Genomic DNA, 14,245 nt, shown 5'->3' with positions numbered 1-14,245 from the left:
ATCACTATGCAGTACTGGAGAGCTCCAGGAGAAAACACACACCCAGATCTACCTGGGAAGCAAAACTGGCGTGTGCTAGGAATCCTGCTCCCCAGCACAGCACCTGCTTTGAAACGGAGCAAAAACCAGGCAGAAAAGTTAAAATCTTTTAACTTTTAACCATAAGCTACCACCCCGCGGAATGAAGCAAGCAGCAGAGAATGGAAGAATGCCCTGGTTTGCCACTGAAACAAAGTCATCTTTTTATTGTGTTTGAGCCTGGGGTCAAAACCCCCAGTTGGGAGGAAAAAAAAAAAAAAAAAAAAAGTATAAATAGGACTAAACCCTCACGCTCGCTGCACTACCAGCATTGAAGAGGGCTCCACTCTCCGCGGAAGGACGAGGCGAGCCTAAGGGGATCAGTGCTGTGTAGGAAATGTTGGGGCAGGGCATCTCTCAGGAGGTTGCCACTGCCCAGGCCAAGATTTGACTCTAATTAAACAAGGCCAGTGGTTGCCTGCAAGCCCTCAAAATGACCATCTGGTAAACGACCCGTTAATTAAACTAGAAATCGATTCTTTCTCACTTTGCACGTGGGAGGAGAGCGCCAGCCCCCTGAGCAAGGTGGCGGGGAGGAATCTCAGTGGTTGTGGGGTCTACCTCGGCCCCGGCCCCGGCCGCCGGGCGCAGCGTCCACGGTGGAACGAGGGTTCTTGATGGTTTCGTCCACGGAGACGATGAGGCAGGCGGCCTCGGAGGCCGCCGTCAGCGCGTTGATGCGCACGATGGCCGGCTCCCACACGCAGGCCTCGAAGTTGTCGGCGATGTCCTCGTTGTTGACGTCCACGCCGTACCACATCCCTCCCTGGGGGGGGGAGAGAAGAGGGATGAGGGTCTCATTATTGGGCTGGTTTGGACTTCGGGACCCTGGGAAACAAAGTGCACTGGGAGACAAAGACATGAAGATGTTAAGGGAGAGGCAGAGACTGGACCTTGCCGTATGAAGGAAGAGTATTTGCGGGAAACACACACAAAAAAAGAAAACACACCCAGAAAGCCTTTGTTGGCAGCAAACCGTGCCAGCAAAGCCTCACAAAACAGGCATGCTCCATTTCAGAGAGCAGCTGTAGAAGCCTTACAGGACTGGTGTCCACCCCACCCCTGTCTTACTGCCCCGGTTTTTGCAGCCCAAGATACAGCTGCTCCTTTTGGGGCGTTCCACTTCATTTCACAATCATCAGCAGGGTGTAATGTGGTGGGAGTGACCCCACAAAGCAGCAGCTGCTTCTGAGAGGAGCCAAGGGGAAACCTCCAAATGCCTGAATTCGGATGGGGTGTGCGCACAAGGTCTGAAAGGACCATGAGCAAATCAGGATCTGCGGGCCATAGCTCCCCTGAAAAACACAGAGCTCGGCCAACTTCTATACTCTGATTACTTTAATGTTTAATATAGAAGCCTCCCTCCTGACAAATGATGCATTTTTAAAAAGCAAATCAAAACTCGCCGCTCTAGAAGTCACCCGACAGCTGTGATCAAAGGGAAAACAGATCATTTCCTTTTATAGAAACTGCACCAAGCCTACACTTGATCTGAAAAGAAAACGCTGCCTTTAATCAAAGGGGACATGAGCCTAACATGGGCTTAGCTGAATTACACCAGATCCGGCAGGCTCAAAAATAAGGAAGAAAGAAAGCAAAATGATCACGTGCCCAGCTGGTTCTCCCTAAGAGCCCTCGGTGGGCACCCACCTGCGCGTGCTTGGCTCGGAGCTTGTTCAGTATGTTGGTGGCATCAAAGCCAGCATTGTCACAGAGCTGGCGGGGAATGATCTCGAGGGCTTTAGCGTAAGCACCTATCAGCAGCTGCTGCTTGCCTGGAATGGTCCTGGAATAGTCCCGGAGGTATTTGGAAAGTTCCATCTCTATCGCACCACCGCCGGCAACAACCGAGTCGTTCTGAAAGAAAAAAGGGGAAAACGCTCACTCTTGTTCCAGGAAAGAGGAGAGCAGGAAATCCTCCCTTCCTGCAAGGGCTGCACACACCAGCTTTGCTGGGAGCTTCAGACAGGCCACAAAGTCTCCAGCAGCAGCTCCCAGCTGTGCACAAGGTAAAGGGGTGGTTTGGGGATGCTGTACCGGGCAGGGGGTGATGGCACAGCACAGGCCCCTGCGTTGGGCACATTTCTCTCACTTCCGTAAAACATTCAAAATTAAACAGTATTTGCAGTAGCACTTCGCAGCCAAGTTCTGCTATTCCCCCCCACTTTGTTTCAGTAGGGAGATCAGGATGTTCTTCCTGAAAGCAAAAGTTCTGAAAATCCTGAAATGCTTCTTCCCATCCCCTCAGGGCAGTCAGCCTCAAAGCTGTTTTTAACCAGAAAACACCACATTAACACGTTATTATGCATAACCCAGAAACACCAGCAGTTAGGCAGCATCTATCACACGGGACCAGCAACTCCACCGGCAGAACCCACGCTCACACGTGCCTCAGATTTTGTTCAACGTTCCCAGCCTGCCTGCACAGCCAGGGGAAAGTTACCCCTCGGACTGGGCACCAAGAGAGGGAACAAGTGGCTTTAACAGGCATCGAGCCTTCTACTCAAATCTACTGAAGAGCTACTCAACTCTATGGGGTCTGCAGGGCAAGGTTTTGGTGGCAGGGGGGCACAGGGGTGGCTGCTGTGAGGAGCTGCTGAAGCTTCCCCCATGTCCGACAGAGCCAACGCCGGCCGGCTCCAGGATGGACCCAGCACTGGCCAAGGCTGAGCCCGTCAGCGAGGGTGGCAGCGCCTCCGGGAGAATGTATTTAAGGAAGATAAAGGGAAAACTGGAACAGTAACAGAGAGAGGAGTGCGAATGTGTGAGAGCAGCATCTCCGCAGCCCCGGTCAGTGCAGGAGGAGGGCAGGAGGTGCTCCAGGCCCGGAGCAGAGGTTCCCCTGCAGCCCGTGGGGCAGCCCATGGGGAGGCAGCTGTGCCCAGGGAGGCCACGGGGGAGCAGAGACCCACCTGCAGCCCGGGGGGACCCCACGCTGGGGCAGGGGAGGAGTGTGAGGAGTCCTCCCCTGAGGAGGAAGGGGCGGCAGAGACAAGGGGTGATGAACTGACCGCAACCCCCATCCCCTGCCATCCGTGCTGCTTGGGGAGAAAGTGAAGAAAATCAGGAGTAAAGTTAAGCCCAGGAAGAAGGGAGGGGTGGGAGGAAGGTGTTTTAAGATTTGATTTTATTTCTCATTATCCTACTCGGATTTGATTGGTAATAAATTAAACTAATTTCCTCAAGTCAAGTCTTTTGACCGTGACAGTAATTGGTGAGTGATCTCTCCCCGTCCTTAACTCAACCCACAAGGTTTTCATTATATTTTCTCTCCTTTGTCCAGCTGAGGAGGGGAGTGACAGAGCAGCTTTGGTGGGCGCCTGACACCTATCCAGGGTCAACCCACCACCCCGACACACCCAGAAGATGGTGTTCCCTTTAGGATGGAGGTGTTTACAGAACACACCACAACCCCGCAAGCACAAATTACAGCTGTACTGAAGAGAAGGCAAAAACCAGGCGTGCCTGAAAAGCAGTTGGCCAAGACAACACTGCTCCAGCCAAGGAACAGCACTCGAGTTCGATCAATCAGATGCTGCCTGTCTGCACGCTCCACTCCACCAGCTGAGAGCTCCCCAGTCTCTCCCAAGAGACCTCAGCCAAATGCTGGTGTGTGAGAAGGTTTCTAGGAAAAGTTACAGCTGTGCCAAGTCCACCCAACAAGCCCAGTGCCAATCCAGCAGGGAGGGATGTCCCCTGGTCCTTACCTTGATTGCCCTCCTGACTATCATGATGGCATCGTGCAGGGAGCGTTCTGTCTCTTCCATGAACTGCTCCGCACCCCCTCGCAGGATTATCGTGCAAGTTTTTGCCTTCGGGCAGCCAGTGAAGAAGTTATACCTGCCAACGGCACAACGCGGGGAGGGTTACAGCATCCCATGCTGCTGCTGAACAGGCTTCACACCGATACGACAGGCTGGCAACAGAGAATTTCTCCACAAGCCAGATGCATGGCTGAAGCCATTTCACCCTACATAGTGCCCCTACATCAGATCTTGAGCTGAGGAGAGGAGCCAGGCACTACACAAGTGCAATTCAAGCTGACCCAGGAAAATCCACTCTTTTCTTGTTGCCAGGGCTTTGCGCTCAACCACTGCTCTTATTTCCACTTGGCAGAAGCAGCGCAGGGGCTAGCAGATAGCCCCAAAGAGGATCTCGCCTCCATCGATGGGAAGAACCCCCCATTATACAGCACCCAGCTTCGTCTGCACTGAGTCAAGTGGCACTGTGGGCTATCAGACAAGTGCCACAATCAACCCCAAAAGGCCTTGCTTTTCAGTTAGGAATGAAAAAATAGCACTAAGCTTACTACAAGGCACTGAAGAATAAATACGTATTTTTAAAGCATGTAAGAGGTGCCGGAGCAAGTTCAGAGGAGGGCAATGAAGCGGGTGAAGGGCCTGGAGAATCAATCCCGTGAGGAGGCAGGGAAGGAGCTGGGAGTGTTCAGTGTGAGGAGGAGGAGGCTGAGGGGAGCCCTCATCCCTCTCTGCAGCTCCTGCCAGGACATTGCAGAGAGGCTGGGGCTGGGCTCTGCTCCCAGGGGATCAGGGACAGGACAAGAGGGAACGGCTGGAAACTGCCCCAGGGGAGGCTCAGGCTGGGCAGGAGGAGAAAATGTTTCCCAGCAAGAGTGGTCCGAGAGTGGAAGAGGCTGCCCAGGGAGGGGGCAGTCCCCATCCCTGGGGGGGTTTCAGGGCCGTTGGGATGAGCTGTGGGGGATGTGGGGTAGGGGAGAACTTTGCGGAGTCGGACTGAGGGTTGGACTCGGTGATCCTGAGGGGCTTTTCCCACCTGAATGATTCTGTGATTTAGATGAAAGTTTACTCCTGCCCTCTCCCTCAGCCTCATAAAAAGCAGCAATAACACCATCTTGTTTTCACACCATCACCTAGAGAGATGCTCAAACCTGCCAACACCTAAACCCTGACTTTTCAAACAAATACCAGAGCGCTTACACAGAACTACAAGTTCAGAGCTGGTGTATTTACCTCTCTCCTCCAATCTGAGTCTCCTCAAAGAGCTCACATCGGCCCAGGACATCATCTGACAGGGCATTGACACTAGTCTGGATGGAACCGCCACAGGCCTGCACAGGAAGGAGATAAAGCAGCTTTACCAACACCGACAAACACGACAAATTTGCCCAGCACACTCCCTCTCTTCAGACAGCCCAGCCTTTTAGCTGATGCAAAATCATCCTGCAGGCCAGATTCAGGAAAAAAACGTTTTACTTCCCCTCCCATCTCATGTGTCTATGCAGGCTACCAACATCAGAAATAATCCTCAACAGCAAAATAAGATTATGGTGCTTCTAAGTGCTGACTCACAGGCTCTAGAGTCCAGCAGCTACACAAAGAAAGCTTAGGAGAAAAAAAAATTAAAAAACCTACCATGGAACCAGCAAGAGCCAGGGAAAACAAATCTCTACCAATGTAATGCACAGACCCTAATATATAACATCAGAGAAACACAAAAAAGCAGCGTAGATTGTTCATTCCATCAGGAACAGCTTTGTCAGTATATGGCAACTTTACCTAATAACTACACTGGCAAAAGTGATGCTGTTTTAAATATTTGTAAGGAACGGCATGTTCAGTAATTGATTGCTGCCCTGTTTTGGGAATGACCAGCCTGGCATTGTTAAAACTAAATCAAAAGTCTTTATTCTGGAACAAGGTAGCTCACCATCATAGTTCGCTTGAGATCTTCTTCCGGAACACGGCCGGCACAAAACATGTCTCTATCTGCAAAGTACTGCGTAGCCACATCACCGATGGGAAGTTTGGAGAGGACAACTTTGGCTCCCGACTTGTGGATTTTGTCTAGTTTGTCATACAGGATGTTCCACTCAGCATCCACAATGGCCTGGTAATCCTAGGAGGGAGGAGAGAGAAAGGGACGAGCACTCAGGTTACAAGGGATGGCAAACACCGCCTGCGGCGCCTGTGAGGGGAGAGCTCTTCTAAAATAAAGGCAGCAGCGATGCTGCTCCGCGCAGTCCCAGCAGACAGCTGCTTTCTAGGACTCACAGGTGATTTTAGGTCACTTCTATTTTATGCCGAAGAGCCATGTCTGTTAAAATGCTTCCAGCAGCAAAACCAAGTCGATGAAGGGGCTGGATGAAGTGAGAGAGGCAGAGACAGCAGAGCACAGGGAGGAAGAAGGGATTATACTGGTGGCTGAGAGGTGTTTATAGAAGAGTGGGTGGATGTCAGGGTGGAGAGACTTCCAGTATCTCTCCCAGAGGAAAACCACAGCTCCTGAGAAACTTCACACTTTACAAGCCTGTCGTACTCTAGCTGTCAGGGAAATACAGCCACAGCAGCTGGGAAAGCTTACAAAAGCACACAGCAACACCACACAGGGCAGCCAACACCAGAATGGACCATCGTGTTCACCGCGGCAGAGAGGAAACAATTTATTGATCACAGTGGGGCCTAAGAGTCCAACAGCAAAGCTCCCGGAGATCTTTCGATACCACAGACACGCAGCAACCAAATGTATTAAACACTTTCCAAGGTGTCGGAGAACAACCATGTTTCATAAAGGTATTTTAACAAGGTGGGAAGAGAATCACTGTCCAAACAGCTACCTTGTTTGCAGAGGCTGTTTCAGCATGTAAAGCACTGCTGAATACGCTTTCCCTGGAAGGCCACTTGCTAGGCATGAAGAAGTCACCACACAGCTGACGATTTGTCACAGCTGAGGCACCATGACCACGCAGAAACGTGCCCTAACCCTGCTGTAGTTCAGCATCTGCCAAACCCTTCTTCCAAACGAGGCAGCATCACCCACCAGCTATTTTCAGAGGGGGAGGGAACGTGCAGAAGGCAATCCCATTTTATCCCACATCCTGCGGGTGTGAGGAAGCAGGACAGGGTCCCCTTTTTGAGTCTTACCTCCACCGTGTTCACTCGGACTTCGGCATTGTCCTTCTCGGCTTTGAGCTCCAGCTCCACGTTCAACAGGGCGATCTTGGGGGACTGATACTTCTTGGGCTGCATTTCAAACCCGGCGTAAGAGAACGTCTTCTTAAAGGCAACTCCGGCCACCAGCTGAGAGTCCTTGAAGAGAGGGATTTGCGTTAGGCTCAGCCTCTCAAGCTTTTCTCAACAGGGTTAATAACTCCCACAGGAGACACTCTGCTTTCAGAGCCCTCATTTACAAAGCACTCACCAACAGCTGTCTCCTTTGATTAACCCACTTCTAAAGGAAATAAGCAGCAAATATTTTCTTCTCTGTTCACAAAACCAGCTTCTATCACTTCCTTTTGCCCCTCAAGACACTGCAGCGAGATGCTATAGACAACCTGAAGATCAAGGGATGGAACAATCCGGTCTCTCTCTGATGTCTTTCCCATTTCCACCCTTTGAAGATGGGCACTTACCACCAGCCCTGTGCTTGGGTTTGTGGTTTTTTTTTTTTTCCCCCGGTTTGTTTTTTCCAGCTCCATCACCACCTCCGGGATTGTTTTACAGCAGGGCTGCCCTGTCAAACACTGCCCCCCTTAAATTAATTTCTTCACTGCATGGCTGGGAGAGAAATCAGCATCTACATCTCCTACTGCAGGAGTATCTGACCATGCACTGGAGACTTGGCTCTGATCCCTGTCTCTCCTAAGCTAGGACAAGCACACTTCCTCTGCTCCAGCTGACAGGCTGAGATGACCCAGGATCTCTCACAAACCAACCCTGAAAAGCAGTGTGCTAAATTATCTGCACCATCCTCGTACAGCTCTCCAAGGAGTCCGACAGCAGAATACAAGGACAAAACAATATGGAGCAGGGAGAGCCGCTTTAATGTGGAACAGGAGACACCCCCCTCCTCAAGGGACCAATTTCTACAAGCCTCAGAACACCAGCAGGCCCAGACACCACAAAAACAGATGCCGAAATGTTCCTAATTCACTAAATTAGTTGTCTGGGCAAGATAATGGCCTAATTATAACATCTCTTCTCAATGAAAATGCTCACGCAGAGTGTTTACAGACAGTAACAGCCACAGAATAACAATTCAGAGAGGCTGTGGCGGGCTTTACTTTTCAGCAGCAGGGTTCCAAGCGATGGGCCAAAGCTCCAAGAGGTACAGGCAGGAGAGAGCATGGACACACCAGCTGTCCCACACCCCAACGACAACTCTCTGCCACGCACCCGCGTGCAGTCCCACACGAGACATATATAAACCACTCAGCTCACCGCTAGAGCAGCACCCTCACAACATTTTCTTTGCATTTTTCCCAACCTGATATTCATGCAGACAAACAGGACTGTATGGCTTCTGGTTCCAGACAAAAGACTTCCCACCAAAAACCAAAAAGTTTCACTATTTGCAGAGATGAAAACGGAATTTGAATCAGTAACATTTGCTAGAGAGGGTGGCAAGATAAGAGTGTATTTGGCTAAAAAACCCAGACTTTCTACCTACAGTGAGGAAATCCAGCCCTACTCACTAAGATTTGTCCTCACATCAACAGCTTTGTTTTGCTTTGGTAACTCTTTAACAGACACTGTCAAGCCAGGCTGCATTTCTGCTGGAGTCAACCCATCAAAGGAGCGGTGATGAGTGTCTCCTACCCTTTCACGACAGGCTCCAACAGAACTTACTTCCAAAGCACCTCCCTGCACCTTCTTGATTCCAATCATTTTGAGTTGTAACAAGTCATCCAACATCATGACAGCATCTACGACCATCTTGGAGAAAAACTCCTTGCTCTGGGAGATCAGCTTGGAGCTCAGGGCTGTGGCTGCACACTTCTCCAGCAGGCTTCTCTGCTCACTGCCAGAAAAAGAAGAAACAAGGTTTTGTTCACTCACTAATTCTTTTCACAAGCTCAGAAAACACAAGTGGACGGCACGATTAATCCACTCAGAGTTAAAGATCAGCTCCCTTCCACCGACAGGGAAAGCAAGGCAGACATGGCAAAGCCCAGACTGTCAGAAGTACAATTCTCCCTTTTAAAGCCTGAGCATCAGACTAGCACCGACCAGGCGGGTTGGCTGTTAGACACCACAGGCCTGAGCAAAACAGCAGGGCTCAGCATCCTCTCCTCCATCCAAAGGCAGTAAGAAGTTTCTGAAACAGTGGCACATTCTCTAAAATATTAACTCAGGTAACTATGTTGCCCTAAGAGAGTGGATGATACAAAGGACACCAGGGAAACAGGGATCCAACTCCCAAGTTACTGCTGACCATGAGAACCACTGGATTTCACATCACAGTAGTGCAAAAAGGATACGACTCATTTGGTTTAAGAAATAAAAGGAAGAAAATTAATCTAATATTCTCACCTCAGTCGAAGGGATCATTTCCTTACTGCTATTAGCTATCTAACTTCACGTATTCATCAGCTAAAAAGTGGTCTGATTTTCAGAGAAATTTAACACTGCCACTGATTGCAGCAAAAGCAGCAAGTCTCCACCACCGCTGGAAAACAGAAATCAGGCCGCTTATTTTAGTACCAAGCTTCCTCCACGTGCACTGGAAGACACTGGCTGACATCCTTTACTGCAGCCCAAGTGAGAGCATGGCACCTCACCCAGAGGAGCAGGAAATTCAAAAAACAAATTAAAAAAAAAAAAAAACACCCAACCAAAATCGAGAATAACCCCAGTGTGGGGCCACAGGTGTTGAGCTCAACCTCGAGACATCAGCCAGAGCCACAGCAGAAGTCAGAAACGCCCTCACACCAGCTACACAACCAGATCATCTGGAAGGGAAACTTACTCTTTATCTTCCTTCTTCACTGCAACAGCAATGTCTCTGATCTTGTTTACAGCCTGTCAAAATACAAGCCAACAGCTGGATTAATGATTCACGCTCCTAAGCTGATCACATCTCCAACTTCTTTGTATTTTATGTTATTTTTTATTCCCTACTTCAGCATCGCTGAAGTTTCAAGCGTTTAAGCTATTCCACCCCTTCCAGCACAGTAACTCTAGGAAACACACCAACATAAGTTTAAGAGGATTGGGAAGAGGCCCAGAGGTGCTCCACTGCTTTCAGCAGAGAGCTGGGGAACCAAAGGGCTACCGAGGGAGTTAACCTCCAAAAAGATTCAGCTTAATGGCACTGATGGACTTCACCAGACATAAGGTTTACTAAGGAGCAGTAGAGATCAGGAGGATGGGAAATGAATTTTCCCATTTATTCATTCTTCCTTGGAAAAAAACAAAGGAAGCGATAGCACTCCAGAGGTACTAACTGGTAATAACAGCTCACTGGCAGCTGGTGTTTGCAATAAGACATCACGAGATCACTACTGTCACTCCCCCCGCCCATTCATTACTGAATTTTGCCTAAAAGTGTGTCATTTTCCCTCTTTGGCACAGAACTCCTCTCCCCAGACGCTGTGGTGGAGCCCAGAACACCCCTCAGCTCTGCCTTACCAGCTGCGTCGCTGTGCGGAAGGCACGGATGATGATTTGAGGATGGAGGCCTTCCTCCACGTAGGGCTTCACTTGTTTCAGGAACTCAGCAGCGAGCAGAGTGACAGACGTGGTACCATCACCAACCTGCACGGAGGAGAAACACTGTGTCATCCCCATGCTGCAGAGTCACTGTGAAAGCTCCCTCAAAACCATGCAAGGGCTTCCAGAAGAAGTCAAATTTCATAAATTTTCTCTGCTCACAGGTTTTCAGTTGGATTCTTTTGTGATTGAGAAAGGCTGGGTTCAGACTACATCCCATTTGAGGGTGAAGTCTCATCTCCCAGTCACCCACATTCAGGAAATGTGAACTTTAAGATCTTTCAAATTTCCAAATCACCCACCAGATGTGGCTGAAAACAGTGTAAAAGATTTGAAAGTTATCACAGAAGAGAAAGCATCAATAAAGGAACAGGAATAAACACCAGCACTCCATGAGCAATTCCCAACACAAAGCACACAGCGTGTTACGGGGCGGGTGCAGCCAGGCTACCCCCCTACCTCTGCATCTTGAGATTTGGCAATGTCCACCAACGTCTTCGCAGCCGGATGGACGACATCGAGGAGCTTCAGGATGGTGGCACCGTCGTTGGAGATAGTGGCTTTGCCTAGGAGTGATGTAGAAAAGGAAATCGAGCTCGACTGCTGCAAAGTAAAGCCCCTTGTCCCTGTGAAAGGGCACCCACCGCGCAAGGGAGCTTTTCAGACCTCAGAAAGATGTAAATTCAATGATCATTTCAGAGCAGCCAGTCTCACTGTGCTTCCCCATTTCGCTTTTCAGGTCAAACGTGGCCCCAACCCGTTATTACACCACAGCGTTCCCCACTCAAGCCCTGCACCACTGTGAATTTTGTTATGTCTAAACAACAATAGGCTCTCGTTCTAAATTTCCACTTAGAATCATTTTTCTTCTGCAAAGTGACTGGTATTTTTCCTCCTGTGTGATTTGAAATGTGATCACCACAATGTTTTAATCCACTCCTACAGATATCCAGCTATAAATGGGCAAAAGGGGTCACCCCCACGGAGAGGGGGAGCCCAGAACAGCTGTTTCACAGCAGGTGTCTCAGCAGGTACCTCCATTCCATATTAACAGCAGCTTTTTAGTCCATTTTTGGAGCAGATTAAGTGAAGCTCATTTGATTGCAGAACAACTCTCCACATCAATTAACAGAGGCTTTACATTCATTTCTCCCTTAGTTCTCAATAGCCGCCCCAGACAGACAAAAACAGATGTTCTAATCTGACACTCACACAAAGTGAGACTAGAAATCAATCATATTAGTTTTTAGGTAAATTTAAATGCAATTACCCTTTTTAATAGAGTTATTACAGTTCCTATTTGTATTTAAATAAGACCTTCCACTCCACCCTTCGGTAACAGCAATAAAAAGCCACAAACAATAAATTAGTTTGGTGACTTCATACAAGTCTTTTCCAAGGGAGACAAGTCTCATCCCTAAATCCCATTTTAAAAAATCAACCCAATAACACCCACTGACCTCACGCTCCGCCACAAGTGCTGAGTAACCCCACACGTATTATGAGCATCATTTAAAAAAATAAGTAGAGACGGTGAAGGATGCCTGAAGGTCAGGTTCAAGACACCGTTTCTCCTTTGTGGCATGGACTTTCTCATCTCTAGTCCCACCAAGCCTGGATCTACCTAATCCCACAGCGGAGACACAGCTGCCTTAACTCAGGCTAGTAAGCAGCAAACGGGTAGTTTCCCAGGTAGGTCTGATAATTTTCTTCTCAGCAGCCGTGGAGGTGAGAATCAAGGTGTTAAACCAAACACAGAGACAGAAACTGAACTAAACTCTCTCTACTGTGAGAGTTTAGCACAGGGTGAGGAAGTTGAAGCCTGCTTAGATGCAAATGCGGGTTTTCATGGATACAAAGATAGACCGCCAGCATGCAAACCACTTGGGGGTTCTTCCCAAGTCACTTTTCCACACAACTGCGAGAGGCCACAGCCCAGCGCTTACCCCGGTCATCCACAATGAGCTTGTCCATGCCCCGAGGTCCCAGGGTAGTGCGCACAGCCTCAGCGATAACCTGGCAGGCATTGATGTTGCTGACGAGCTGGGGGATGCCCTGCGAGGTGTCCGTCCCCTCCTTCAGCAGGATAACGGGTGTTGGCTGAAGAGAGAATCCACAGCAGAGCCGTTACTCCCATCCCAACGACCTGCGAGCTAACTCCTCACACAGCCCAGCAAGCTACCATCATGCAAAAAGGCCCAGAGCAAAACTTACAGCCCCCTCAAAACTCCTCTGCCTTCACACAGTCCAACTACTTTCCACCTCCCGCAGTGTAACTGGAATTCACCCGGCTGTCTCCAGTATACTCTCTGGGACGGTACTGGTGGCAACTGCTGAAAGATGCTTTCAGAGAGGATGGGGTAGACGAGCACAATTTAAGTGATTACACCTCCCCGACAATAAACTCTGCTGGAGGCAGCGCAGAGGGTATCCGAGGCCGCAGCAAGCAAGGGCTTCTCACTGCTCTGAGAGGGCACCAGCCCTTCCGAAAAAGCAAGCCAAACATGCCCTACAGGCGAAGCTCAGACACAGCCAAAGTCTGTGAGACACCCGCTTTTAAACAGCCACCTGCGGGCACAGAGTAAAATTATACTGCGCTGAAGAGCGACAAAGATGCGGCTGAGGGTCTGTGAGAGCAGAAGAGGGGCGTGAGGATCACAGTCAGGGCTCCCTAAAATCAGGGAAGATTTGGGGCAAGAAAACATGCCGAGTTTTTCCATACCCATCAGAGCTGGGATCTCGACGGTAGAGAAACCCTTGCACCCCCGAGAAAAGAAGGGGAGAGCGAGCCAGGCCGCCGCTGTGCCCCAGCCTGCCTGCTCCTGAGTAACGGGGCTGCGAGCTGGGGAGCGCCGGGGCCGAGGGGGACGCGCAGCCGAGGTTGGGGGGGGAGTAGCTGGGCCGTGCGGCTGAGGAGACGCTGCCATGGGGCCGGAGGACGCGGGTCGGGGCTCTGGGAGCTCCAACTCGCAGAACTCACCGCTCCCGCCGCGGGAACGGCGAGGCCGGACTCGTCCCCCTCACGCCACAAGGCCTCAGCGGCAGGGCGGCCTCCACCATCCACACACACACACATCCCCGCCGCCCCTGAAAGACGCACCGGCCCCGCCACAACCCCTCCACAAGGCGGCCCCCCGGAGGGTGGCGGAGGCCGTCCCCGGGCGGCGGGGCGCGGATGGCGGCGGATGACACTCACCATCATCCCGGCGGCGCTCCTCGCTGCGGCTCCCCCTCCTCAGACAGGCCCCACCCCACAATGCACCGCGCCCGCCCAGAAGCTTCCCCGGGGCGGGCAGGGAAACGCGCGTTGCTGGGGCGACCGCTTCCGGCCGCGCTCTCTGTGGTACGGGGAGGACAGAGCGGCCCCGGCGAAGCGCCCTTCCTCCCCGAACAACCATAGAGAGGCAGCGAGCGGGGTGAACCGGCGCGGGAGTGCGGCTCAGGATTTGTCAGGGGGAAAAAAATATGGGGCACGTGAGGCGAGCAGGGCTGGCGGATGGAGCTCTGTTTGGCGGGGACGCCGAGGCCCCGCCGCCGCAGGAGGGGACACCGCGGTGACAGGGACCCAGAGCGCAGCCGCGGCCCGGGGCCGGGTAGGCCTCTGCGCTTGCCCTCCTCGTCCCTCAGGAGATTGATGGCGGATTGAGCCAATAGGAAGGCGCAGCGCGGGGGCGCCGCCAATGGGCTGGGGGCGGGGG

General features: G+C 51.1%; 1 protein-coding gene across 1 annotated transcript; it reads right to left on the bottom strand.

Annotated features, from left to right (window-relative positions):
* Positions 1-212: 212 nt before the first annotated feature.
* On the bottom strand, positions 213-13,832 carry CCT7 (chaperonin containing TCP1 subunit 7). Its single transcript, XM_074903694.1, has 12 exons — positions 13,744-13,832; positions 12,494-12,647; positions 11,007-11,113; positions 10,467-10,592; positions 9,805-9,857; positions 8,685-8,856; positions 6,981-7,145; positions 5,767-5,955; positions 5,070-5,167; positions 3,786-3,918; positions 1,729-1,935; positions 213-844 (listed from the first exon to the last, which is right to left on the bottom strand). Exons 1-12 carry the CDS (start codon positions 13,747-13,749, stop codon positions 620-622), a joined length of 1,635 nt encoding a protein of 544 aa, XP_074759795.1. The 5' UTR covers positions 13,750-13,832; the 3' UTR covers positions 213-619.
* Positions 13,833-14,245: the final 413 nt, after the last annotated feature.

This window comes from Athene noctua, chromosome 4, assembly GCF_965140245.1.
Source record: "Athene noctua chromosome 4, bAthNoc1.hap1.1, whole genome shotgun sequence".
NCBI lineage: Eukaryota > Metazoa > Chordata > Aves > Strigiformes > Strigidae > Athene > Athene noctua.
This window is presented reverse-complemented; position numbering and strand designations above follow the sequence as displayed.